Source organism: Takifugu flavidus, chromosome 17, assembly GCF_003711565.1.
Source record: "Takifugu flavidus isolate HTHZ2018 chromosome 17, ASM371156v2, whole genome shotgun sequence".
In the NCBI taxonomy this organism is placed as follows: Eukaryota; Metazoa; Chordata; class Actinopteri; order Tetraodontiformes; family Tetraodontidae; genus Takifugu; species Takifugu flavidus.
In genome coordinates, this window is record NC_079536.1 from 10454160 (window position 1) to 10481160 (window position 27001).

The window sequence follows — 27001 nt, forward strand, 5'->3', positions numbered from 1 at the left end:
CTTTCTCAGATCCTTTGAGACATCTCTCATTCATAGCATCCCTGCTGTGTACACCAACACAAACCAGAAACATGTCAATCAGCATCCAGATGGTCAATACCTGTGGGGTATTGACCAGCTACAACCATAGTAGGAACACAACTAATAGTGATTAGTTTTGAAAGTTTAAGACAACTGGATGTCATAAACAAGCAGGATTATTTCCCCCACATATTGTGATTTACGCCCAAAGTATACTATCTATAGGCAGAAGTAATACAAGGTTATGGAACATAGTAGGTTGCTTTGAAAGATCAAGGCTCAAAGTCCCTCCAGAATCTAGAACATCACCAAAATATGCTGTTCTTCAGCCCATTTAAAAACTGTTATTAAAATTGCATTAAAGATCCATTCATAACTTTTTAGATTATTTAGCTAACAGCCACACAGACAGATCAGCTATATCACAACCTCCTTGGAGGTACTAAACATTGAAACATTGTGTTTGCAGAAAACTTTAAGTCTGAGTACATTCAGTGTTCAATAATTGGACAAGGAGGATTTGGAAAGGTTTTTGCTGGTCACAGAGCAGCTGATTTCTTACCAGTAAGTACAATCACAGCCCACATCCATAGCTGCTCATGCCTGCTCTAATATTGATCATCTTGTACCTTAGGTGGCCATAAAATATATTCCAAAGCAGCTGGTGAAAAATGATCCAGTGGTACATTAGGTCACATGACCCTCATTATGAAACACGTAAGATTTACATGTGAGGAAAACCTACAAAAGCACATGAACATGTTTTGGTCTTCATTCCTTTTTAGAACATAAATGGGGAGCTGTACATGGTACCAAAAGAGGTGCTCCTCATGTTGATAGCAGCAAGAGGACCAGAGTCAAAGGGCAAATCTGCTGTCATTACATTACTGGAATGGTGTGATCTGGGTGAGCAGATTGTCCTGGTCATGGAGAGACCACCTGGCTGCACGACCCTGTTGAACCACATGGCTCATTGTCCCCTGCATGATGCGTTGCTGAAGGTATGAGGCTGTTTGTAATGTCTCTTTCACATTTATGCTGCTACCACATTACCATAACACTTCTGCTTTTGTCCCCATCAGGACATCATGAGACAACTGGTGGACGCAGTCATCCACATGCACTCCGTCGGGGTCTTTCACCGAGATATAAAGTGTGAAAATATCCTGATTGAAGCAGGCGAGGAGTTGGATAACCTGCGAATCAGGGTTATAGACTTCGGCTCCGGTTACCTCACATTTGAGAAGCCGTGTAGTCTCTCTGGTACATCTGACCTCTGCTTTTCTGTCGACCTGTGGAGTGACTTACCTGTTCTCCTGTTTTCTTCAGTTTTTTGATGGCTGTCTTTTACTTTAAAACACTTCTTTCTTTCAGGAATCGTTTCCTACCAGCCTCCAAAGTTAAACAAACAGATGATATATGAGGGGGGCCCCACAACTGTCTGGCAGCTGGGCAGCGTCCTGTACAACCTGTTGGTCAGAGATAAAAGATTCAACACTCAGATGTTCCTACTTGATGAAGCCCTATTCCTCAGTGATCTGAAGGACCTGAATGTGACCAAAGGTAATCACAACAATGCTGCTATGTTGATACTATGCTGATGACCCTCTAATGCAGGGGTGGGCATCGAGGGCCGTATCCAAGCCAGACTTTCTGTCCTACAGGTAAACACTTTCACCTGGGGTTCCATTTACCTTGGTGAAATAATTTCCTGCCTGGTAGGATGTAAATCCCGGCTTGAATTCAACCCTTGAAGAATGGATTTGACCGCCTCTGATAAGCAAGTCCAATCCATGAAGGCTTGAATCCAGATTTTGCATCCTACCAGGGAGAAACCGCTTTCACCAAGGTAAATGGAACCCCAGGTGAAAGTGTTTAATGGACCTCTAACCTTGACCTCTAATCTATGTGTTGTCTTCTGTCTCCTCTTGTCTCAGACTGCCTGAATTTTCTCAAAACGTGTCTGAATATCAACGCCGAGAAGCGTGCAACCCTCAAAGAACTGACGATGCACCCCTGGTTTGACTAATCCCCCACTAAATCGTGAGACAAACTTGAGCGGACACCACTTTTGCAGACCTGACAGTGAAAATGTATAGATGTACATATGTAAATAAACATGTTTAGTGTCCTGTGACACTAAATGACACAGACCCACATGGAGACTTGCTGCAGAACAGGACGACCAACCATTAATCCTCATATTCAGAAGGTTAAAAGTAAAAGACATGATAGAAAATGATTTTTTTATTTTTTAAATTATGTGTTCATATGAGCAATTGAAAGAAAGAGAACCTGTGACTTTGCAGACTGGTTTCACCAAGTAGAGGAGCCTGTTTCTAGAGACAAATATGGTTGTAGCAGACGCTGTATAACTACAGTTGAATTTTTGAATGTTTCAATTCAGATCTTGAAGATATTATAATTGAATGCAGGATCAGAATACACAACAATTTCTGTAGTGCATATAAACACAAAAATTAAGATAGTACTGTGAAGAGCTGAGCAGTTTTAACACTAGAAGTCCCAGCATTTTTGTGTCTACCTAGAAGACCCAAATAGGGGCCATTTGGCCCGACCGCTTTTCCCGAATACACTAATCACTCATTTTGTTATGGTAATGAGGCTGTTAGTGGCAGTGTGTGGGGTGAGGGGGTCACACCTTACTTCTGTGTGAATGTGAGAATGAAGAATAAAAACACATTCTATTCTAAAATGTGAACATGTAAATGTCCCATGTGACTGCAACCAGACAATTGTTTGATGGATAAATACCTCAGTGCACATGGACTATCGCTTCAGTTCCCTCAAGAATTTTGTGGTGAAAGAAGCTCCTCTCCAAGGAACGAAGATGCAGAGAATCAACACTGAGGCATTGGAAATGATCCTGGATGGAGCAAACCCTTGCGACTCGGATGGAGAAGACATCAACCTTAAGGTGGATTCAGACTCCGAGCTGTCTCAGTCGTCTTCAGGTAAGATTTCATTTCATATTATTTCCTTTTTTACATTTCATTTCAGTGAGGAAGTTGTAAAATATAGCATCATGTGAATAGAGCCTCCATTTTGTTTCTGAGTGCGGACTGCCGTCAGTTTTGTTTGATTCTACTTCTCCTGAGGTGTCTGCACCTTAGCCAACCTATTTGAGATGTTCTGGGATTATTATTATTAGCTTCTATGCTTGCATTTGTGATATCATTTGACTTTCCCATTGCTCATAATTACATTTTTTTCACACTACAGATGAGGAGACTGCTCTCCAACCAAAAAAGAGAGCTCGGCTGGGGACTGATGTGACAGAGACTGCGAAAGACGGCACAGTATGGCATGAAGAACAGGTGGGAACGGGTCCACATTTCACCCCGCCATCGCCATACAACGCAGATGGAGAGCCAACAGCTGAGGCCAGGAGGTCAATCACAAGTCGTCTTCAGAGCTTCCTGTGTTTCATCACTCTGGACATGCTTGGTATCATTCAAGACTGTACAGTTCAACATGCAAAGGAAACGGATGTGGATTGGTTCATGGGCCTCTCTGAACTAATGGCATTTATTTCCATCACCATCATGCGGGGAATCATCAGGGTGCCATCACTGCGTGACTGCTGGTCGAAAAACCTGGGAAGCCCACAGATCATCGAAACCATGTCCCGAGGGCGTTTCCAAAACATTATGCATCACCTGTGCTTTGATGACAGAGACACCCGCAGCGAGCACAGACCGATAAGTTTGCTGCAATTTCGAACATATGGGGATTGTTTGTCACCAACTGCATCACATCCTACATCCCTGGTCGACACATCACCATCGACGAACAACTTTTCCCGTCCAAGACTCGCTGCTGTTTCCTACAGTACAGTAAACCAGGCAAGTTTGGGATCAAGTTTTGGGTGGCGTGTGACTTGAAAACCAAATACGTCTGCAATATCCTCCCATATCTTGGCAAGGACCCCACTCGGCCTCGTGGGGAGAGAGTGTCTGAGAGTGTAGTCATGAGGCTGATGGAACCATTCCTGGACAAGGGCAGAAATGTTACCACGGACAATTTCTTTACATCACTGTCACTTGCAAAACAACTACTTAGCCGGAATACAACCATCCTCGGCACAGTCAACAAGATTCCCCAAGAAATTCCACTGTCAACTAGACAGATGCACCGCAATGAATTTACCACCCAAGTATTTTCAACCACTGGTGCCACACTGACGGTGTATGCGCCCAAGCGGAAGAAGACTGTATATGTTCTCAGCAGCATGCACAGCATGATTCAGACACAGGATACTGCCAAAAAGAAGCCAAACACCATCACACTCTACAACACAACAAAGTGCGGCGTCGCCGTCATGGACCAGATGGTGCGAGAGTACACTGTCCGCGCAGGAACATGGCGCTGGCCAGTAGCAGTGTTCTATAACATGATAGATATGGCAGCACTGAATGCACACGTGCTCTATCAATTATGCACCGGGAGGCAGGAGAAACGGGTGGATTTCCTGCTGGAGCTTGCAAGAGAGTTGGCTCAAACCCACGTGGATATGACAAAGGCCCAAAAGGAACAATTATTTCGGCAACAACCCTCCACACCACAACTAGGAAAAAGAGCCAAGTGTCAGGCTAAAATTAAATGTAAGGACAATCATGCAACTGTGCGCTGTGTTGACTGCTACCGATATACATGTGGGAAATGCCGAAAGGAGCAATGGCAGTGCCAGGATTGTGAGTGACTGCTCAAATGTATTTCACTCATAATGCATGGTTTTTCATTCTTTGTAAATATGCTTGGGTTTCTTATTTTTAGCACACAAAAATAACAATTACTGTACTTCTGCAACAACCCTCCACACCAAAACTGGGAAAAAAGTTGCTTTTTCATTCTTTGTAAATATGTTTTGTTTTGTTTTTTTTAACAATAAATGTCAGTGTGTTGATCCCTTCCTTCCTGTTGATCCTTTCCACTGCATACAGCTCACAGTCCAGTTTATGGCTATGTTCACTGAGGTATTTATCCATCTCACAACTAAAGCTTGCTCTCAAAAGAACCTCCTGAGCTGTAAGGTGTGTCCCCTCCCCCACACAGGTTCAAGTGGCTCTGGCCGTGTGCCACTAACAGCCATATTTCCATAACAAAATGAGTGTCCACAGGGGGGACTTGGGACCAATTGGCCCTCTTGTGGGTTTTCTAGGTAAAAAGGCCAAGCATGCACCAGCACTATTTTGGTGATTTGCAAAATCTTGCATTGTAAATAAGCTTTGACCCCCCCCCCCCCCCCCCTGGGACTATGCTATTATACTGGTTTTATTTTAAATTCAAGCACCACCACTGCTGTGGTGCTCAGCCAGTTGTGAGCTAATGATAATGAAGCTGCATTCCTGCATTTCAAAATACATATTTTGAGGATGGTACCTACCTATCTCGAGCTAGTTAGTTATAAAGACCCAGAGGCTCTCCACTCCACTGGCAGGACATGAGTAACACGGGCGGGGCAGGCCTGCAAAAGTGGTTTTGCCCATGAGAGGAGAACTTAGCTTAATAATGATCATCTGGTAGAGCTGAAAATGTTCCTGAAAAACTGTAGTTCCTGTTTAAGTCAACAGGGGGGCAAGAATCCAGGATTGATCAACTGGAGCCGCAGTTCTTGAATTATTATTGTGCAAAAAAATCAGCATCTCACTCAAATATAATACATTTATATAGCATTCCCACATATGTTTCAGTTGGTAGCCGCACTCTTCACTCTTCTTCCGATAATGCCTTTTGCAACCATGAAGTACATTGTTTCACAGCTACATTTTTGGTCATTGTTTTACAGTTGTCAGACTCAAATGCTTCTTTTCTTAGCATTTTAACACTTTTTCGAAAGTAACACCCTTCATGTAGTTTCATCACAGCCGTTTCAGCACATAAATCACTTAAAGCACAATTCATTGTAATCATATCTTTGTGAAATAAGCTTTTGCTGTTTCTCGATATCTATTCCCTCTGTCTTTCTTCATTCAAGTTGTGATAATTCTTGGGAAAAGGCATGTCCAACTACCTAAGATTAGTGATGAACACCAACTGATGGACTTTGGGGGTTCAAATGTCCTCAAACCAGACATTGGGGGCAGTTCTAAGAAAGCCCAACTGAATAACTCAGAACAAACCCCATCTCGCCCACCGATAAGATCAAAGAGAATTCTCAATCAAACAACCTCTGGGAGTTTGGCCATTGACCTTCCCAGGATTGAAGACAAGGGGCTTTGGTCACAAACCAACCTATTAAATTATCCACTGTTATAACCTCAGTGTTAACTGCCCTCAACCTTGTTATTGCTCAACCTCAAGGTTGGGGTACTTTAAAAACCGTTGCACTCCTTTGGAGGTTTCCACCTTTGCTTCAGAATTCAATTTGTTTTAATTTAGGTGTGACTTGCTAACTGACCGATGTTGCGAAAAAATAACCACCTTGTTGTATATTGTAAATATACTTAACCCCCTCTGTCCCAGTATAACTGCCCAGTATAATATGCCCAGTATCAGTCAGTGGCCTCTGTGTGTGTGTGTGAATGCATGTGTGGACATGCTGTTGGAATGATGCTGTAGTTTAATAGCGGAGAACCAAGATGAAGGTGAAAAATTGTGGTTATTTTGTTTGATCATCAGACATGAATGACCTGAACCTGCCTAAAACCTGCGAGATCATCTTTCCCGACGTTGATGACCCACTCAACTTCAGACTGATCATCTCCCCTGAAGAGGTGTGTGTGTGTGTGTTTCAGATAGGACAGGGTTACCCCCATGATCCCCCAATTGTGAAGTGTGGTCCAATGGTGTATTACCCTAACATGGACTCAGATGGAAATGTCTCTTTAAGCATCTTAAGGTGAAATAAAACCTATGACCAAATGTCACCCGTTTCAGGCGACCCGATCTAAAGAGGTGATTGTTTTATCTCTGCAGAGAAGAATGGAAACCAGTGTTGACCATAAAGTCCATCATCTACGACCTTCTGCAGCTGTTTATGGTGAATTGTTGCATCGTGTTTCTCTCATAACTTCATCTAGTCCATATTAGGATGACTGATGCCTGCCTGATGCAGCCTATAAAGCAGCAGATATATTCACCCTCACAACCATCGTCATCCCCTCAGAGAGCAAACCCCAATGATCCATTGAACCAGGCGGCCGCAGATGCCCTCCAGATAAACCAAAGGCTCTTTCAGCAGAACATCCAAGGTTGTCTGGAAAGTAATTGGGAGCGGTGGACCTGAAACACAAGGAAATGATCTCGCACGTGAGGGAGCCTGATCATTTGATGGCTAAAGATGAGATATTTGCACCAGTTTAGTTTGAGCACATAAAGATTGCACAGCCATTAGCTATTTTGAAGTGTTTACCTGAAGTGCAAACTTTTTTTTGTTTCCTGCCATGTATATAACATCCCACATTCACCCCATGATCTGGATTATTTCAAGGTGTGAAATGTGTAGTCACTCTTTTGCGTCCTTTAGTGAAGGTAATAGGTGCATAAAGTGCAGTTTACTAATGGCTCTGGAGGCGAGACTTAGCGTGCTTGAGACATGGTTCCGCAGCTTGGAGTTGTCTGGAGTTGCGTCAGGTAGCCAGCAGAAGGTAGCTGCTGCGGAGCTGCCAAGCATAGCTACAGCTAGCTGTCCCCTGGTAGCAGCCGAGCAGCCGGTTCGGGTTGGGTCGGAGAGGTTCGGTTCTGTTTGGTTCAGTTCAGAGAGGAGAAGAGAGGTTCGGAAAGGTTAAGTTCGGGTTGGTGAGGAAAGGTTCGGAGAGGTTCAGAGAGGAGAGGTGAGGTCCAAAGAGGAGAGGTTTAGTGAGGAGAGGTTCAGAGAGGCGAGGCGAGGCGAGGTGAGGAGGGGAGGGGACGTTGCTATGACGTGGTTGGTGGTGCACTGGGGGCCTTTGGTTTGGGCTATGCAAGACTTTCCAGCGTTGTTTCCCTGCCGGATTATCTGTTACCGACCCTGCCTGTCTTCGTTCTGCCTGCCTTGCCTGTTCCCCGGACAACCTACCTGCTTTCTGCCCCTGACTACGACTTCTGCCTCAGCGTCTCTGGTTCCTGTCTGCTCACCTGGTTTAGACTTCTCCGCCCGGCCCCGACTTCGCTGCTGCTCGTCCCACTCCCCGAGCCTGCAACTCATAGACTTTGTGCGGGCCCAGAGCCGGAAGAACGGACTATTTTCTGTGTCTCTTGGTCTGCCTGAGTTCCTGTTTGCCCGTGGGTTAAATAAAAGTCATTACTACGGTCCAGCTTTCCAGAGTGCTGCATTTGGGTCCTAACTGCACCCGTCACAGCCGGCTGCTTGGCTCTCTATATATATATATATATATATATACACACTTTTGTTTTTTATTGTCAAAATAATCTGTGTGTGTGTAAGAAATGTTCCAGGTTACATCAATGACAGAAATCGAATCCAAGTCATACCACCAGTTTAACCAGGAAATCATGGCCACTCTCATGGCAACTTGCAGAATAACATCAACACCTTAATAAATTAAACTCTTCTGTGAACTTATGAACATAATGTGAAATTAAACTGAAAAATAATAACAAAAAACATACACATATGATGTGTACAATTATTCTTCCAAGCTCTTGTGTAGTAAATCTGATTACCAACTGTTAAAGAAGTGGCAATCAGTATTAACTACTACTTCATACTTTTTATAATGAAAACAATGTCTCAAGACTGGGCATTTCACAGAATTTAGACATGATTTGTTTTTGCTCCAGACACTTGGCATCTTTTAGTCTGCACAAGTGCATCAATATCAGGCACCATATCCTGAGTCGTTGCCAACTTCAGAATGTCATTTAAGTGCTTGTCCTTGAGCGCAGCTTTGTCTTGTTCAGGTTCATTACAGAGAACGCCTGCTCACAGAGTTAGGTCATCCCAAACATGCACAGCATTTTTGCTGCTAGTGTGACCGGTGTATGTCTGCGTTGTGTTATTTTTGTGGTTGTGGTGCGTAGAGTAGCCACGGGACACAGTTGAACTTTTGGAGGCACTCTCCGTTTAATCTGGTCAAAATAAAACAGCAAAATTAACATGTGCCGCTATTTGCTGATCCAGCCCAAACTACAGAGAAGACAACATGGAGTTAGCACCATCGCACCTGTTCACATCAATAAAACACTACATCGGAGCAACATCAGAGCTCAATATAAACTTGAATAGAACTGTAGTGTTATAAGAGTGACAAATTAAGACAAAATAATGACAAAAAGACACTTAAAACAAGAGATTACAAAAGATGACTGACCTCTTCCCAACACGAGAATTGCAAAAGGGAAGAGGAAGTCGCGACCCTCGAATTTATACAGGTGCACCAAGGGGGACACACGAAGAAGAAATAAAATACAGACAAAGTGACTGGAGGACCAAGACAGCACAGTAAAACAAACACCAGGTATGTTCAACAATAGTAAACAAAAGAACAATTTTGTGTAATTATAATACAATATTATATGTACCTGTTACACTAGTGCTGTTAATTTAGGGTACCCTGGCAGAATACACAGATAAAATGTGTCCAGGTATACAGAAGCAAATCTATCTTTCAAAGTCACATCACACTGCAAGTCTATTATTTCAAGCTGCATGTCTGCAGGCACATCAGAACTTCTGACTATGAAAGGGTTGCGAAAAACTGCCAATTCTGTCTTGAGTTCGCTAAAGAACTGAAACCGTCTCTTAAACTCTCTCAACAAACCTGCAAGCTTGTTTTTGTATGGACTTGTGTCAGTAGTACCGTTGGCCTCACATGCATGTTTCAAACAGGGAAAATGTCACCATTTGCCAGCTGTCTCCCACAATGTGAGCTTTAATTGGAATGCACGAATGTGATCATAATACTATGTGACAATTCTTTTGTGTCCTTGCAACATTTTATTCAAATTATTGAAGTGCTCTGTAATGTCAAACATAAATGCAAAATCTTGTGACCATTGTTCAGACTGCAATTCTATCACATGTTTGCGTTTTTTTGCCATGAATTTATTAGGTTTTGGGTTTTTTCCAGGACCTGAAAGCAGAACAAAACGCAGTGGTAAAAGTCCAAAAACCAAGTCTTTATTCAAAGATCAATTTGGCAGTCCTCCTGGACCACAGCGAAGCACTTGTCCAGTCTTCCGGGGTGCACGGAGAGCTCCAGCGTGGAGCCAACACGGGATTCAGGTCCTGCGCGTTCTCCAGTCCAGTCCGTTCTCCAGTGGCATGGAGACCTCAAACGAGCAGGGAGAAGTGTATCAACGAGTTGCAAACAACCAATGATGAGGAAACAGGAGTCACCTCTACTATGGGAAACACCAAAACTCTCCAACGCTGGTAGACATGGGGCTCCATCCTTAAATAGGTGGCTTGATATAGATTGCCGACAGGTGCGACTGCCTGCAGCGCCAGCAGTAGCTAATATCGGCTCCTCCACACCCCCTGCAGGAAGAAACACACCAGACCACAAGAACACACGACCTGGAACCCTGGACCCCAACATTACCTCCCCCTCAACGGGCGCCCTTCCAGGCCTGTCCAGGTGGACGCGGTAGAAGTCGCGGAGGAGGCTGTTGTCCAGGATGAAACTATGGAGGACCCAGGGTCGCGCCTCCGGACTGTACCCTTCACAGTCGACCAGGAACTGGAACCTTCGTCCTTGTCGGCGAATGTCCAGGATGCTCCAGACTGTGTAGGCGGGCCCCCCATCCACAACACGGGGGGGAGGCGGGGGCTCGGACGGAAGGACCAGATCCAACTCAGCAACCGGCTTAACCTTGGAGACGTGGAATGTGGGGTGCTTCTTGAATGCCGGGGGAAGCTTCAGGCGGACGGCTGTGGGGTTCACTATCCACTCCACCTCAAAAGGACCAATGAAGCCAGGTTTTGAGACTCCACCTGGAGTGGGAGGTCCTTTATGAACAGCCAGACCTTCTGACCCGGCTGATAGAACGGGGCTGGAGTCCAGCGCTGATTGGCCTGCCATTGAGAGTGCTGGGAGGCCCGCAGGAGTGCAGCGTAGACCTGCCTCCCCACCCTCCTGCACCGGTGCATGTTGGCCTGTACTGAGGGCACTGCCACCTTGTCCTCCGGGACCTCGAACAACGGGGGCTGGTAGAAGGACTTTCCCTTGGCACATACGGGGCAGGTTGCTATGCAGTCCCTGGTGTCTCGGGTAATGGAGGGCCACCAAAACTGCTGCCAAAGGAACCTTAATTTGCAGGTTGAATCCTGGGTGGCAGGCCCACTGCAGAACATCAGAACGTGCTGAATCTGGGACAAACAGCCAATTCAGCGGACCCCCACCAGGATCCAGGACTGATTGCTGGGCCTCTCTGACTCTCTCCTCCACCTGCCAGGATGCGGCCCCAAGGATGCAGGAAGGGAGTAAGATTGGGTCTAGCTTCAGGTCATCCGGGTCGGACCGGGACCCCAAATCTGCAGCTCTCTTCCCGAGTCCATCACCAATTCTGGGCACCTGGACCCTGTACCCGGCTGCACCACACTGGGGAAATGCCCCACGCCCGTAATGACTCTCCTGGCACGGTCTGAGCCACCAGGTGTGGGGGTGAGAGCAGAGTGAAGGCAGTTGGCCTGACAGGGTACGCTCCAACTCACCAGTTTTCCAGTCGACCAATCAATCTGGGGGTTGTGGCACACCAACCAAGCAACCCTGAGAACCCCCGGGAAAGAGGATGCTGGGATGAGGAACAGGCGGATTTGCTGCTGATGGTTCCCGGAGAAGATGAGAGTGAAGGATCGGGCCCGGTGCGTCTCTTTTGCCAGGACTTCCCCGTTGAGACCAAGGATGGGTCTCGGCTCGGGCAGAGTCTCGATGGGGATGTGGCCTTGCATGGCCAAGTCCAGGCTCATGAAGCTGTCGTCCGCGCCAGAGTCCACCAGGAATGACACAGAGACAGATTCCTGGCCCCAGATGCATTCGTTTGTCGGCGACATCCTCATGAGTGGGAGCAGAGACCGGAGTTGACAATTCAATTGGAGCTCCAGTACACCTGGACGAACTCCCCGAACTCCTCACTGGGCATGTGCTAACCCTCTGCTAACCCGCCAGATTGCCAGGCTGATTAGCGTCTCCAGGTCCTCAGACTCCTCCCGAGCAGCTAACTCATTTTTGAGTTCCTCTGTGAGCCCTCGGGTGAACACCCTCAGGAGGGCCACGTCCTTCCAGCCACTCCTGGCCACGAAGGCAGGAAAAAGGAGGAACTGGGTGTCCGGTTCTCCAGAACAGCCATGGCCCATTGTGCCGCTCTCCCGGAGAGGAGAATTCACGACCTGTCGCTGGGGTAGGTGAGGGCCTGGAGGTCGAAAACCAATGAGCACTGCAGAAAAAAACTGGCGCAACTGCCCGCCTTACCCGAATACCGCTCCGGGATGGGTACGTGAGGCTCCCATGGTGCGGGTTAGGGTTAGGGTTAGGGTGGAGGGACGGCTCCCAATGCCTCCGTGGGTTGGGAAAGCGGAGTCTGCTCCATCCCTCCCGTAGTGAGCAGGGCCATCACACTGGCGGTGAAGGTCTGGAGTGAGGTCCAAATGTCCGAGAAGTGCTGGTTGCACTGCCCCAGCACCCTCCTCTGAGCCTCCAGCGTCTGCCAGGTCCATACTGGTCGGAGAGTTTTGTTAGGTTTTGGGTTTTTTCCAGGACTTGAAAGCAGGCAAAATGAAGTGGCAAAAGCCCCAATACCAAGTCTTTATTCAAAGATCAATTTGGCAGTCCTACTGGACTGCAGGGAAGCACTCGTCTAGTCTTCCGGGGCGCACAGGGAGCTCCAGCACGGAAGTCAGGTTGTTATGAGCATATTGTGGCAATCTAGGTTTCTAGCTTATGGAAGAACTCAAACGGAGACTACTGCCAGCTTATTCTGCAGTTCCTATGCCCCATACACCACTCGACTCTGGGAAGTGCCACTGTATTATGCGCTGAACAGAAAACACATGAATGAAGGGAGGTTGAACCTAGTTATTGAACCTTTTAACAAAATCCCTTTTTTTTTTTTTTGCCATATCATTTTGTTTATGACATTTTTTTTGTATCAAATATGATACATTAGGCGATTTCGGCAACTTTTAGCTCACGACTATGTTAACTTTAGACACAAAAACAAAGTTTGCCCATAACATTTTGACAATATAGAACATGAACAACAACATTTTTCTCTTTGGTTTTTTTGCATAGCACTTTTTACAGTCTTTTTATTTCACTTTGTGGTAGGCCGAAAAACAGTTTCTTTCCTTGTTCAGGCAAAGATGCACCTTACACTTCTCACAGTAGACATGTGAGTAGTGATTGCCAGTGCAGTGCTTGCATCTCTGTCGGGTTTCCCATGTTGGGAAATGATCAATGCCATCCCTTCTCACATCAAGAGGCAGCTTGCCCTTTTATGGGGTGGTGTTGGAGTTGCTTCTGGAGAGGACAGTGGTCTGCCACACTTGATTTTGGTCTTTCCTGCACTTGTGAGAGAAGTGCCAACCAAAGCCTGAAACCTTCGCAGACACATGGGTTTCATCTGGGACTCGAGCTTCTTCTGGTCTCTCCTGTAGAGGTTCTATGTATTGATGACTGCCACTGTCACAGTGTGCCACCAGATGTACATATACCATCTCCGGGATCTGAAGCTGAACTTGTAAAGTGCAGACAGTATATCAAGGAGATAATGATGTAACTACTTCTTGAAATGAGATGAAATTAACATAATTTATTTGTTCTTCAATCTTTTCCATTAGTCATTGAAGTGTAGCACCTTAAACTCCGGGAAAAAACAAGATCAAATTGAAAGCCGGCAAACCTTTCTTTTGCACCAGCGTGCGCTGCTTGAGCAACAGCTAAAAGAGTTGGATAATGTGAGTATAATCTAGGTATTTGTATGGCCTCTCTCTTCATTTTTACTTTATATATTTCAATACAACCTTTTATTTCATTTGTCACAAAAAAGAAATTTAAAACTGGTGAATTAAGACAATTTTAATGAATTTATTTTCTGTGCATTTTTCTTTTCAATTACTTTAATTGTGATATATGAGTTTTAACATTGTCTGTGTGTTTTTCAATTACCATGTTTCAGCTTCTACCATCTACTGCCAAATGCTCAGAAATGTAAATTTCCTGGATTCATACAGTAACTCGTGAGTTTAACTCAAAACTAAAATCTGGACAAAATCAGGTGGTTTTCTTCAGCTCTCATCATGGAGGACAAAATTATATATTGGCCCTATTTAATGAAGGGAATCTAGGAGTCAATCTGAATGTGTTAATCAGTTCTGTGGTTTCAATTCAAATCGCAGTAAAAAATAAAATAAAATACTGCATTACTTGAAACAAATTCTCAATTCATTCGAATTGTTTAAACTTTAGTATTTCACTGCCTGAATCATGCTGATTTGCCTACATTGGCATTATTGTATGGCATCATGTACAATCAAATGTGGAAAATAATAGATTATTTTCATTTTTTTTAGCCCAAAGAAGATACTTCGGCTGAATCGATAGATGAGAGTAGTCATACTGACTACAGTGATGTTGAATACATTCCTGACTGGAACTGGGTCTGATGATGATCTCTGTCCTCTGAAAACAAACTACAGACTTTACGATTGCTTCAATTAATGCCAGTTGATAATAGTTAAGAAAAAAAAAGCAGCTCAGCCGAGACAAAGGCAGTAGCACTGAAGAACACACAGGAAGACTACACAGGAAGGAAGTATAAACCAACAGGGAAAAGGACAATCAGCCAAAAGAGAAAGAGGAACTCATCACTCTGCCGCAAGAAAGTCAGTTCATCAATCAGCCCAGAGACAGCAGAACCTTGAGGTAATGTGTACCTCAAATGATGAAGGAACTATTGCCTTTATTGCTCCAAGCCAACATCAAAAATCTCACGACATCTCAAAACTGTTCATTGCAATAAACTGGAGTTTGCAAAAGCACTTTATTATCCAGAGAATTCCAAAGAAAGGAGAGGTCGACTTGCCAATCAGGAACCAGAGCAAACTCTGCTCACAATACAGATGTAGTGAGAAAGGGAAAAGGACATCTTGTTGTACAATACTGAACAAAGAAGATCAGACATGCTATGACCTTATTCACTGTGCACTATGCCAAGGTCTTTAGTCAAAAAAGACATTATGGAAATATATGAAATCCTGTCACAAGAAGCCAAGAGAGGATGCACCTGAAGCTGGCCGAAAAAGAGTTTGATCTCAGTGTGCACCAGGCAGTGTTGAGAGCTGTTAGGAGTCCTGAGTGTTTTCCCTCTCAACCACCCTTTCTGTGTCTTGTCTGTTTCCCTTGTTTGTCTGCTTTCAGGCTGGGTGGAGCAGTGTCCTGCCTCTCCTCCATTGGGCGAGCAAGACACACCTGAAGACGATCTCCTGTCATTATCCACACATGTTGTTCTCTTTAGTTTGGGGAGTCATTATGGCAAAGCAATAGTTGGGCGAGTTGTTGTATGGGGGCCTTCTTTCCAAATCATTTGAGAAAAGCTAGACCAAACTAAAAGTTGTGACAAACAGTAGTAGAATGACAAAGAGTATACATATTCTATTTGGAAACCAATATTGACATGTCCATTAGCCTCAGAGTAAAACAGGAAACACACGTACGATGAACCTCCGTGGAGAATGTGGGCATCGATCCCACTACCTCTCACATGCTAAGCGAGCGCTCTACCTTTTGAGCTAATTCCCCTCTCAGCAGTAGCCACCATAGTATGAGCTCAGAGCTGAGCTGATAACTGCTTGTTTTCCACCTGGGACATCCTGTATCTTCAATCTCATCCTGATTTCCACAGGCTTTCGCCTGGTGTTGGTATGTTGACCTTGTTTCATCGTTTCTCAAAGCAATGTTTGTTGGATGTCTGTGTAGATTCTGAATCACCCAGGTTATAGTTATCCAGGGTAAGTTTTCCTTGTCAACTGGACTGTTTTTCTTCTCTTGAAGATGTTTCGCCTTCTATTCAGAAGACTTCTTCAGTTGGGAACTCGGTGTGGACAGAGCTTGAAAATATATCTTTTGTGGACCATTAGCATGCTAATGATGTAATGATTCATCATTCCTCAAAGCAATGTCATTTGGATGAAATGAGGACAACATGAAGATTTGTAGCTGTAAAGAAATTTATTTCTCCTGTGTGCATTTTTTTTGTCATTTAGTGAGTGATTATGGAAAAGCAGGAGCTGTTGGGCAAGTTATTGTATGGGGGCCTTTTTTGCAAATCATTAGAGAAGAGCTAGAACAAACTAAAAGTTTTTACAAACAGTGCTAGACAGACTAAGAGGAAACATTGGCAAATAGTATGTCCGGTACAGTCAGTGTGATACAGGACACACTGTCCTAAAGTACCTAAATGGAGAACGTGGGCATCAATCCCACTACCTCTCACATGCAAAGCAAGCGCTCTACCACTTGAGCTAATTCCCCTCTAAATGATCACGACCATAATGTGATGTCAGAGCTGAGCTGATAACTGCTTATTTTTGGTCAGGGACATGTCTTCAATCACGTCCTTTTCCCACATGGTTTAGCCTGATGTTGGTGTGTTGGCCTTGTTTCATCGTTTCTCAAAGCAATGTTTGTTGGATGTCTGTGTCGATTCTGAATCATCCAGGTCATAGCTATCCAAGGTAAGCTTTCCTTGTCAACTGGACTGTTTTTCTTCTTTTGAAGATGTTTCGCTTTCTATCCAGAAGACTTCTTTAGTTCTGAGCTCGCTGAGGAGAGAGCTTGAAAATACAGCCCTTGTGGACCTTTAGCATGCTAATGATCTGGGTGGTCACCTGAGAGTTGTTGGCAGGGTCGTTGATCGGGTGGTTCACCGAGTTTCAGTTGAGGTTTCTCCCGTTTGACTGCTGGCTCACATGGTGATGAGTCACCAGGTCTCCAGAAATGGTGTGAACGTTTGGTTTGTATTTGGAAGGAGTGGAGGACTGCATTGTGTGTGGTTGATAGGAAGTGTGTGAGCCCACCCCCTCTGTTAAAGGATGGTATACCAAAGTAAAAGTTGTGGCAAACAGTGGTAGAATGACAAAGAGGATACATATTCTATTTGGAAACCAATATTGACATGTCCATTAGCCTCAGAGTAAAACAGGAAACACACGTACGATGAACCTCCGTGGAGAATGTGGGCATCGATCCCACTACCTCTCACATGCTAAGCGAGCGCTCTACCTTTTGAGCTAATTCCCCTCTCAGCAGTAGCCACCATAGTATGATCTCAGAGCTGAGCTGATAACTGCTTGTTTTCGACCTGGGACATCCTGTATCTTCAATCTCATCCTGATTTCCACAGGCTTTCGCCTGGTGTTGGTATGTTGGCCTTGTTTCATCGTTTCTCAAAGCAATGTTTGTTGGATGTCTGTGTCGATTCTGAATCATCCAGGTCATAGCTATCCAAGGTAAGCTTTCCTTGTCAACTGGACTGTTTTTCTTCTTTTGAAGATGTTTCGCTTTCTATCCAGAAGACTTCTTCAGTTCTGAGCTCGCTGAGGAGAGAGCTTGAAAATACAGCCCTTGTGGACCTTTAGCATGCTAATGATCTGGGTGGTCACCTGAGAGTTGTTGGCAGGGTCGTTGATCGGGTGGTTCACCGAGTTTCAGTTGAGGTTTCTCCCGTTGACTGCTGGCTCACATTGTGATGAGTCACCAGGTCTCCAGAAATGGTGTGAACGTTTGGTTTGTATTTGGAAGGAGTGGAGGACTGCATTGTATGTGGTTGATAGGAAGTGTGTGAGCCCACTCCCTCTGTTAAAGGATGGTATACCAAAGTAAAAGTTGTGGCAAACAGTGGTAGAATGACAAAGAGGATACATATTCTGTTTGGAAACAATATTGACATGTCCATTAGCCTCAGAGTAAAACAGGAAACACACATACGATGAACCTCCGTGGAGAATGTGGGCATCGATCCCACTACCTCTCACATGCTAAGCGAGCGCTCTACCTTTTGAGCTAATTCCCCTCTCGGCAATAGCCACCATAGTATGATCTCAGAGCTGAGCTGATAACTGCTTGTTTTCCACCTGGGACATCCTGTATCTTCAATCTCATCCTGATTTCCACAGGCTTTCGCCTGGTGTTGGTATATTGGCCTTGTTTCATCGTTTCTCAAAGCAATGTTTGTTGGATGTCTGTGTAGATTCTTAATCACCCAGGTTATAGTTATCCAAGGTAAGTTTTCCTTGTCAACTGGACTGTTTTTCTTCTCTTGAAGATGTTTCGCCTTCTATTCAGAAGACTTCTTCAGTTGGGAACTCGGTGTGGACAGAGCTTGAAAATATATCTTTTGTGGACCATTAGCATGCTAATGATGTAATGATTCATCATTCCTCAAAGCAATGTCATTTGGATGAAATGAGGACAACATGAAGATTTGTAGCTGTAAAGAAATTTATTTCTCCTGTGTGCATTTTTTTTTGTCATTTAGTGAGTGATTATGGAAAAGCAGGAGCTGTTGGGCAAGTTATTGTATGGGGGCCTTTTTTGCAAATCATTAGAGAAGAGCTAGAACAAACTAAAAGTTCTTACAAACAGTGCTAGACAGACTAAGAGGAAACATTGGCAAATAGTATGTCTGGTACAGTCAGTGTGATACAGGACACACTGTCCTAAAGTACCTAAATGGAGAATGTGGGCATCGATCCCACTACCTCTCACATGCAAAGCGAGCGCTCTACCACTTGAGCTAATTCCCCTCTAAATGATCACCACCATAATGTGATGTCAGAGCTGAGCTGATAACTGCTTATTTTTGGTCAGGGACATGTGTTCAATCACGTCCTTTTCCCACATGGTTTAGCCTGATGTTGGTGTGTTGACCGTGTTTCATCGTTTCTCAAAGCAATGTTTGTTGGATATCTGTGTCGATTCTGAATCATCCAGGTCATAGCTATCCAAGGTAAGCTTTCCTTGTCAACTGGACTGTCTTTCTTCTTTTGAAGATGTTTCGCTTTCTATCCAGAAGACTTCTTCAGTTCTGAGCTCGCTGAGGAGAGAGCTTGAAAATACAGCCCTTGTGGACGTTTAGCATGCTAATGATCTGGGTGGTTCACCGAGTTTCAGTTGAGGTTTCTCCCGTTTGACTGCTGGCTCACATGGTGATGAGTCACCAGGTCTCCAGAAATGGTGTGAACGTTTGGTTTGTATTTGGAAGGAGTGGAGGACTGCATTGTATGTGGTTGATAGGAAGTGTGTGAGCCCACCCCCTCTGTTAAAGGATGGTATACCAAAGTAAAAGTTGTGGCAAACAGTGGTAGAATGACAAAGAGGATACATATTCTATTTGGAAACCAATATTGACATGTCCATTAGCCTCAGAGTAAAACAGGAAACACACGTACGATGAACCTCCGTGGAGAATGTGGGCATCGATCCCACTACCTCTCACATGCTAAGCGAGCGCTCTACCTTTTGAGCTAATTCCCCTCTCAGCAGTAGCCACCATAGTATGATCTCAGAGCTGAGCTGATAACTGCTTGTTTTCCACCTGGGACATCCTGTATCTTCAATCTCATCCTGATTTCCACAGGCTTTCGCCTGGTGTTGGTATGTTGACCTTGTTTCATCGTTTCTCAAAGCAATGTTTGTTGGATGTCTGTGTAGATTCTGAATCACCCAGGTTATAGTTATCCAAGGTAAGTTTTCCTTGTCAACTGGACTGTTTTTCTTCTTTTGAAGATGTTTCGCCTTCTATTCAGAAGACTTCTTCAGTTGGGAACTCGGTGTGGCCAGAGCTTGAAAATATATCTTTTGTGGACCATTAGCATACTAATGATGTAATGATTCATCATTCCTCAAAGCAATGTCATTTGGATGAGATGAGGACAACATGAAGATTTGTAGCTGTAAAGAAATGTATTTCTTCTGGGTGCATGTTCAACTCCAGCTCAAAGGCGAGTACTTCTTGCCAAGTCTGAATTAATATCTGATTTCATGCTCAGTTAGCCCCGTCTAACCAAGTGCTGTTGTTAAAGGCAGTCGGGATACTGTGTGGGTATTTAGGGGTCACCTGAAATAGAGAGGCATCTTCTTTTAAATTATCTCAATCAATCAATCAATCAATCAATCAATCTTTATATTCCAGAATCCCAGGGCCTGACCCCAGACAAGCAACAGTGGCAAGGAAAAACTCCCCTTTAACAGGAAGAAACCTTGAGCAGGACCAGGCTCATGTAGGGGGAACCTCCTGCTGATGGCCGGCTGGGTAAAGAGAGAGGAGAAGGGGGAGGACAGGTAGAGGATAGGTAGGAGAGGGGTAGAGGAGAGGAGAAGTAGAGTGAAGGGGAGGTAGAGGAGAGGAGAAGGAGGAGGAGGGGAAAGAGGAGAGGAAAGAAGAGGAGAGGAGAAGGAGAAGGAGGGGGAGAGGAGAGGAGAGGGAGAGGAGAGGCACAGAGCACAGAAACACACACAAAAAATATGATGCACAATCACTTCAGCGGGGCCGGAGGTCATTATGCAGCTCCGAGGGCGGCGATACCTGTAAATAAATAGGGGGGGAGAAGCAGAAAAACTACACAGGAATCAGCATAACTAGTCTGCTTGATGAGGAGAGGAGAGGAGAGGAGAGGAAACCATGACCCAGTGGAGTGACAGAGGCCTGTCAGGTGATCATGTTTCCGGACCCCGGCAGCCTTGGCCTATAACAGCATAACTAAGATGTGACCTAACGATTAGACGACCCCCTAAGTATGATAATTTGTCTGTCTATGATAGTAACTGGAACTACTGAATTCGTAACAATAAGCTTATTCAAAGAGGTAGGTTTTGAGTCTGATCTTAAAAGTAGCGATGGAGTCAGCCTCCCGTACCTGGACAGGGAGCTGGTTCCATAGCAGGGGGGCCTGGTAGCTAAATGCTCGGCCCCCCATTCTACTCCTGGAAACTCTGGGAACCACAAGTAGACCAGCATTCTGAGAGCGGAGCGGTCTATTGGGCTGATAAGGTATCACTAGCTCCTCCAGGTAGGATGGAGCTAGGCCTCTGAGGACCTTGTAGGTCAAAAGAAGGGTTTTAAAAATTATTCTAAATTTAACGGGCAGCCAATGAAGCGACGCCAGTACAGGAGTAATGTGATCTCTTTTGTCAATACCTGTCAGAACTCTGGCTGCAGCATTTTGGATCAACTGGAGGCTTCTTAAAGAGTTGTTTGGACACCCTGATAATAAAGAGTTACAGTAGTCCAGCCTGGAAGTAACAAATGCATGGACTAACTTTTCAGCATCATGCCGCGTCAGCAGTTTCCTGATCTTTGTGATGTTCTTCAAGTGAAAAAAGGCACTTCTAGAGACTAATTTAATGTGTGAGTTGAAGGAGAGATTTTGATCAAAGGTTACTCCTAGATTCCTCACAGAGAGACTAGATGTTAATGAGATACCATCTAGAGTGATCATGTGATCTACTCTATCCCTGAGAGGTTCAGGACCAAACACCATGACCTCAGTTTTTCCTGGGTTAAGGAGGAGGAAATTTGAAGACATTCAGGACTTTATGTCTTTAAGACAGGTCTGGAACTTCACTAACTTCTCTGTCTCCTCTGGTTTCATGGATAAATAAAGCTGAGTGTCATCAGCATAACAATGAAAATTTATCTCATGCTGCCGAATAATGTTCCCTAAGGGAAGCATGTACAATGTGAAGAGGATTGGTCCGAGTACAGAACCTTGAGGAACTCCATGGCTAACCCTACTGTATGAGGAGGGAACACCATGGACATGAGCGAACTGGTATCTATCAGATAAATATGATCTAAACCAGTCTAGTGCTGTCCCTTTAATCCCAATCACATGTTCCAGTCTCTGTAACAGGATGCTGTGATCAACTGTATCAAAAGCAGCACTGAGGTCCAGCAGAACCAGCATAGAGACCAGTCCATGATCGGAAGCTATGAGAAGATCATTAGTGACTTTAAGAAGTGCTGTTTCTGTGCTGTGGTGAGCTCTAAAGCCTGACTGAAACATCTCAAACAGGCTGTTCCTCTGCAGGTGCTCCAGTAACTGAGTCACCACCACCTTCTCTACAACTTTAGAGATAAAAGGAAGGTTGGATAATGGCCTATAATTTGCTAAGACATCAGGATCCAGTGATGTTTTTTTAAGCAACGGCTTAATCACTGCCACCTTGTAGGACCGGGGTACATAACCTGACACTAAAGAACCATTGATCTGGTCCAGGATAGAACTGCCTATCAATGGTAAAACATCCTTCAACAGGTGTGTTGGGATGGGATCTAAAAGACACGTGGTGGTCTTGGATTTCTGAATTAGCGATGACGCCTCAGAAAAAAATATAGGGCTGAAGGAGCTTAAGGGCTCGTTGGAGACCCTGTATGTTCCCACAGTCGGCACATCTGGTGATGGTCCAGTTGTTGGGATGGCCTGGTTAGCTTTCTCTCTGATAGCTAGAACTTTATCAGTGAAGAAGCTCATGAAGTCTTCACCACTCAGGGAAGAAGGGATACGTGGATCTAAAACACTGTGACTCTTAGTTAATTTGGCCACAATGCTGAAAAGAATCCTGGGGTTGCTCTTATTTTCCTCAATCAAAGAAGAAAAATAAGCTGTTCTAGCCTTGCGAAGGGCCTTTTTGTAAACTAATAGACAGTCTTTCCAGGCTACATGGTAGCTGTCTATTTTACAAGAATGCCACTTCCTTTCCAGTCTTCGCACTTTCTGCTTGAGGGTCCTGATATGTGAATTATACCAGGGGGCACACCTCCTCTGATTTACTATTTTCTTTTTCAGGGGGGCAACAGAATCAAGCGTGATTCTCAGTGAGGTTGCTGCACCTTCAGCAATAGAGTCAACCTCAGCAGGGCTAAGATTATAATGACTGATCCCTGGGGAAACACACGGTGGTCCTGGGATCAGCACAGGGATCACTTCCTTAAACTTAGCTACAGCATTATCTGAAAGACATCTGCTATAGTAAGACTTTGTTCTGAGCATAGAAGAATCCTTAATCATAAATGTAAAAGTGATCAAAGAATGGTCTGACAGGACTGGGTTCTGAGGGAACACTGACACATGTTCTACCTCAACACCATAAGTCAGGACTAGATCTAAGGTGTGGTTGAAGCTATGAGTTGGTTGGTTTATCTGCTGGAGGAAACCAACTGACTCAAGTAATGAAATGAAGCCATTTCTAAAGCTGTCATTTATAACGTCCATATTGATATTAAAGTCTCCAATGATAATGACTTTTTCCGTTCTAAGGACCAAGTCAGATAAGAAATCAGAGAACTCAGACAGGAACTCTGAATGTGGCCCAGCAGGGGGGCGATATACAACTACAAACAGAAGTGGCTTTTCTGTCCTCCAGTTCAGATGAGTGATGCCAAGAGTCAGGCTTTCAAATGAACTGAAGCTATGTTTTGGTCTGGGATTAATTAATAACTTGGAGTGATAGATTGCTGCCACTCCCCCTCCTCGACCAGTAACACGAGGAATATGATAATTAAGATGGGTAGGAGGAGTAGATTCATTTAAGCTAACATACTCCTCCTCCTGAAGCCAGGTCTCAGTAAGACAAAATAAATCAATGTGATGATCCGCTATCAGGTCGTGCACTAACAGGGATTTACACAAAAGAGATCTAATATTTAACAGTCCACACTTAATTGTGATATTAGTTTCTCCAACTTGTGCTTCAGTATTAATTTTAATAAGATTTTGGTGATTGACCGCTCCCCTGCTCTGTGCTTGGTGAACTTTTAACCGTGGAACAGAGACTACCTCTATAGTTTTAAATATGTTATTGTTGGCAGATGAGGGTTCTAAGGAAGCAGCAGAGAGGTGTGTAAGACTACAACTCTGCATCCTGGTCTGGACCCTGGATTGTCAGGTCACTTTGGGTCTAATAAAATTAGCCAGATTACTAGAAATGAGAGAAGCACCATCTCGTGTGGGATGGACACCGTCTCTCCTAATCAGACCAGGTTTTCCCCAAAAGGTGCTCCAATTGTCTATAAAGGCCACCTGGTTTTTGGGGCACCACCGTGACAGCCAGCGACGGAGCGACGACATGCGGCTAAACATCTCATCGCTGGCCAGATTGGGGAGGGGACCAGAGAATGCTACGGAGTCCGACATCGTTTTTGCGTAGTTACACACCGACTCCAAGTTAATTTTAGTGACCTCCGACTGACGAAGCCGGGTGTCGTTGGCTCCGACGTGAATAATAACTTTACCAAATTTACGATTACGTCTCGCCAGCAGCCATAAATTTGCTTCTATGTCGCCCGCTATGGCCCCCGGAATGCACCTAACTATGGTCGCTGGAGTCGGCTTCACGTGGCGCAAAACAGAGTCGCCAATTAGAGTTAGAAGCTGAGAACTGAGCTGATAACTGCTTGTGTGTGGCCAGTGGAGTGTGTTATTTGATTGTGACAAATGTCATTTCATGGATGAAATGAGGACAATATGAAGATCTGTCGCTGTAAAGAAATTTATTTCTCCTGTGTGCATTTTTTTTTGTCATTTAGTGAGTGATTATGGAAAAGCAGGAGCTGTTGGGCAAGTTGGGCCTTTTTTGCAAATCATTAGAGAAGAGCTAGAACAAACTAAAAGTTCTTACAAACAGTGCTAGACAGACTAAGAGGAAACATCGGCAAATAGTATGTCTGGTACAGTCAGTGTGATACAGGACACACTGTCCTAAAGTACCTAAATGGAGAATGTGGGCATCGACCTCACTACCTCTCACATGCACAGCAAGTGAGCTAGCATTTGAGCTAATTCCCTCTTGCCAAAAGTCGCATGTCCAAATTTCCACAGGGTTTAGCCTGATGTTGGTTTGTTGGACAACAGGAAGATCTGGAGCTGTAAAACCTTTATTTCTTTTGGGTGCAATTTTTTTGCCTTTTGGGGAGTCATTATAAACGGATCAGTCAAACGGATTAACAACCCCCTCTGCTACTTATTTGACCAGATCAATATCCCAGAAGTTTGAATGATAGGTTGCTATACTCTGATTAAAAAGTGTTCCTCTAATTTTTTGAGCAGTGTACTTGGAGAGGAGAGGAGAGGAGAGATTATTTTAATAACCCATGTAATTTGGTTTTGAACAGGTGTGATACTGGTATGTGGCCAAAGCATACACATTTGATGTTGCTCACAGTGGTCCTCAGTGTGCTCAGGGAATATATATTCATATAGAGCAAAGTATTGTAAGTTATATAAAGTTTTCTTTTTATTGTAGAATAATATTCCTGTCGGTTTTTGTTCCTATTCATATTCAAAAACATTTACTTTTAGTGTGTTCAATAAATGTTTATCCTGTTCAGCCCACAACCTAAAGTGTGCTTTGAGTTTTGGCCCCAGGTGCAATTGAGTTTGACACCCCTGCTTTAGAGCTCACCCCAGATTTGGCACCTTTCTCTGTCACGAGAATGTCTTCTGAACACATTATTTTGTATACTATAAAACTGTCTTCCTCTTTCCCACTGTGTTTACCATTTATTTTTCATCTCTTTTGATGCCAGATTTAATATGTCATTCAGTCATTCAGACTTCATTTGTTTTTGGTCTTTTGGAAAAATTTATTTTATTCTCTTCAAACCCTATATGGGCCCGAACCCAGATGAACTTGACCTCTACTCCTGCTCTATTAATCATCTATAATATATGTTCAACATCAATTATTATATCTTGCCTTGTGTCTGAATAACTATGCTGAATATTGTATGTATACAATATGTATATACAACATTCTGAACACACACACGTATGTAAGGTACCGTAAAAGGTACCATATAAAGAGCTGAGCAAATGTAATAAAAATCATCTGGTGAAGCAGGAAATGTTCCTGAAACATGTAGTTTCTGTTTCAGTCAGCAGAGGGCACAACAATCCAGGATTGACCACCCAGAGGAAGCAGCAGCATCCCCGTGTGACCTCAGTCATGTCCCCAGTTATGGTTAAATGATGGCAGAGTGCAGCTGAGTCAGTGTGTTGAGTTCAACAAGCCAAGACGTCTGGAAGAGGGAAAGGTCTCCGCAAAGGAGGTGCCAAGCGGCAACGAAAGGATCTCCGTGATAACATCCAGGGCATCACCAAACCAGCCATCCGCCGTCTGGCTCATCGCGGTGGTGTGAAGCGAATCTCTGGGCTAATCTACGAGGAGACCCGCGGTGTGCTAAAGGTGTTTCTGGAGAACGTGATCCGTGACGCAGTCACCTACACCGAGCACGCCAAGAGGAAGACCGTCACCGCCATGGACGTGGCCTATGCTCTAAAGAGGCAGGGACGCACTCTGTATGGCTTCAGAGGTTAAATGGCTGCTATAGCAACAATCCAAAGGCTCTTTAAAGAGCCATTCATGTCTTTCAAAATTTCAGAATTCCTGAGCCACCCAGCAAATTGAGGATGGATATGAACAGTGTAAAATATACATTACTGTATTAACACGGTTGATGTTAAACCGACACAGACCTTGAACATTCATTCCAATACTAACTGGTTACCCTTGCGCGGCGGCTGCTGCTGCGAGTCCGCATGATTCTCAAGACATCTGAGATGTTTGGGCTTCTTGTACTCGTCTGATCTACATATCACTTCTGGCTGAAGCTCATCTGGAGAAAAGTCCCAATTATTGGGTGGGAATAAAGATGACGTTTCTTTGTCCAAGGGCACAGAGTTGGTTTCAACCAGCCACTTATGGTATCAATGAAGTCTTTTTGCTCTTTATTGGTGTGATAGTTGGCTTCTACAGGTTCATGCAGGCCCTCACCTTGGCTGGTAGCAACTCTAACTTACCTCACTTCAACATTGGCTGCGGTTCTGTCCACAGCTAGCCCTCAGCAGTTCGGTTTCCTTCATTTGTCGCCATGTTCTGGAGGGAGAACAAACACATGCGCGACGACCTGAAGACGGCTGTGAGCGGGCGGCCAGGGGGTTGAGTCTTCACGGTCCTCATGTCGTGTTTAAGTACAGTTCTGTCGTCCGTTCACGTCACCTGATTGAAACTGTTTG

General features: G+C 44.5%; 3 protein-coding genes, 1 long non-coding RNA gene and 1 other non-coding gene across 5 annotated transcripts; 2 read left to right on the forward strand and 3 right to left on the reverse strand.

Annotated features, from left to right (window-relative positions):
- The first annotated feature begins 644 nt into the window (after positions 1–644).
- Positions 645–2758, forward strand: LOC130513496 (serine/threonine-protein kinase pim-2-like). The gene is made up of 4 exons (XM_057012279.1): positions 645–1022; positions 1104–1284; positions 1396–1584; positions 1959–2758. The coding sequence occupies exons 1-4, from the start codon at positions 828–830 to the stop codon at positions 2048–2050; spliced, it is 657 nt and encodes a 218-aa protein (XP_056868259.1). The 5' UTR covers positions 645–827; the 3' UTR covers positions 2051–2758.
- A 6266-nt stretch (positions 2759–9024) lies between these two features.
- On the reverse strand, positions 9025–9521 carry LOC130513556 (uncharacterized). Its single transcript, XR_008946757.1, has 2 exons — positions 9297–9521; positions 9025–9112 (listed from the first exon to the last, which is right to left on the reverse strand). It is a non-coding gene; the product is annotated as an uncharacterized LOC130513556 (long non-coding RNA).
- Positions 9522–10083: 562 nt separating this feature from the next.
- LOC130513479 (uncharacterized) lies at positions 10084–11323 on the reverse strand. The gene is made up of 2 exons (XM_057012259.1): positions 10325–11323; positions 10084–10257 (listed from the first exon to the last, which is right to left on the reverse strand). Exons 1-2 carry the CDS (start codon positions 11160–11162, stop codon positions 10106–10108), a joined length of 990 nt encoding a protein of 329 aa, XP_056868239.1. The 5' UTR covers positions 11163–11323; the 3' UTR covers positions 10084–10105.
- A 7334-nt stretch (positions 11324–18657) lies between these two features.
- Positions 18658–18730, reverse strand: trnaa-ugc (transfer RNA alanine (anticodon UGC)). Its single transcript has one exon. It is a non-coding gene; the product is annotated as a tRNA-Ala (tRNA).
- Positions 18731–24698: 5968 nt separating this feature from the next.
- Positions 24699–26530, forward strand: LOC130514263 (histone H4-like). The gene is made up of 3 exons (XM_057013748.1): positions 24699–24745; positions 25099–25109; positions 25996–26530. The coding sequence occupies exons 1-3, from the start codon at positions 24699–24701 to the stop codon at positions 26301–26303; spliced, it is 366 nt and encodes a 121-aa protein (XP_056869728.1). The 3' UTR covers positions 26304–26530.
- Positions 26531–27001: the final 471 nt, after the last annotated feature.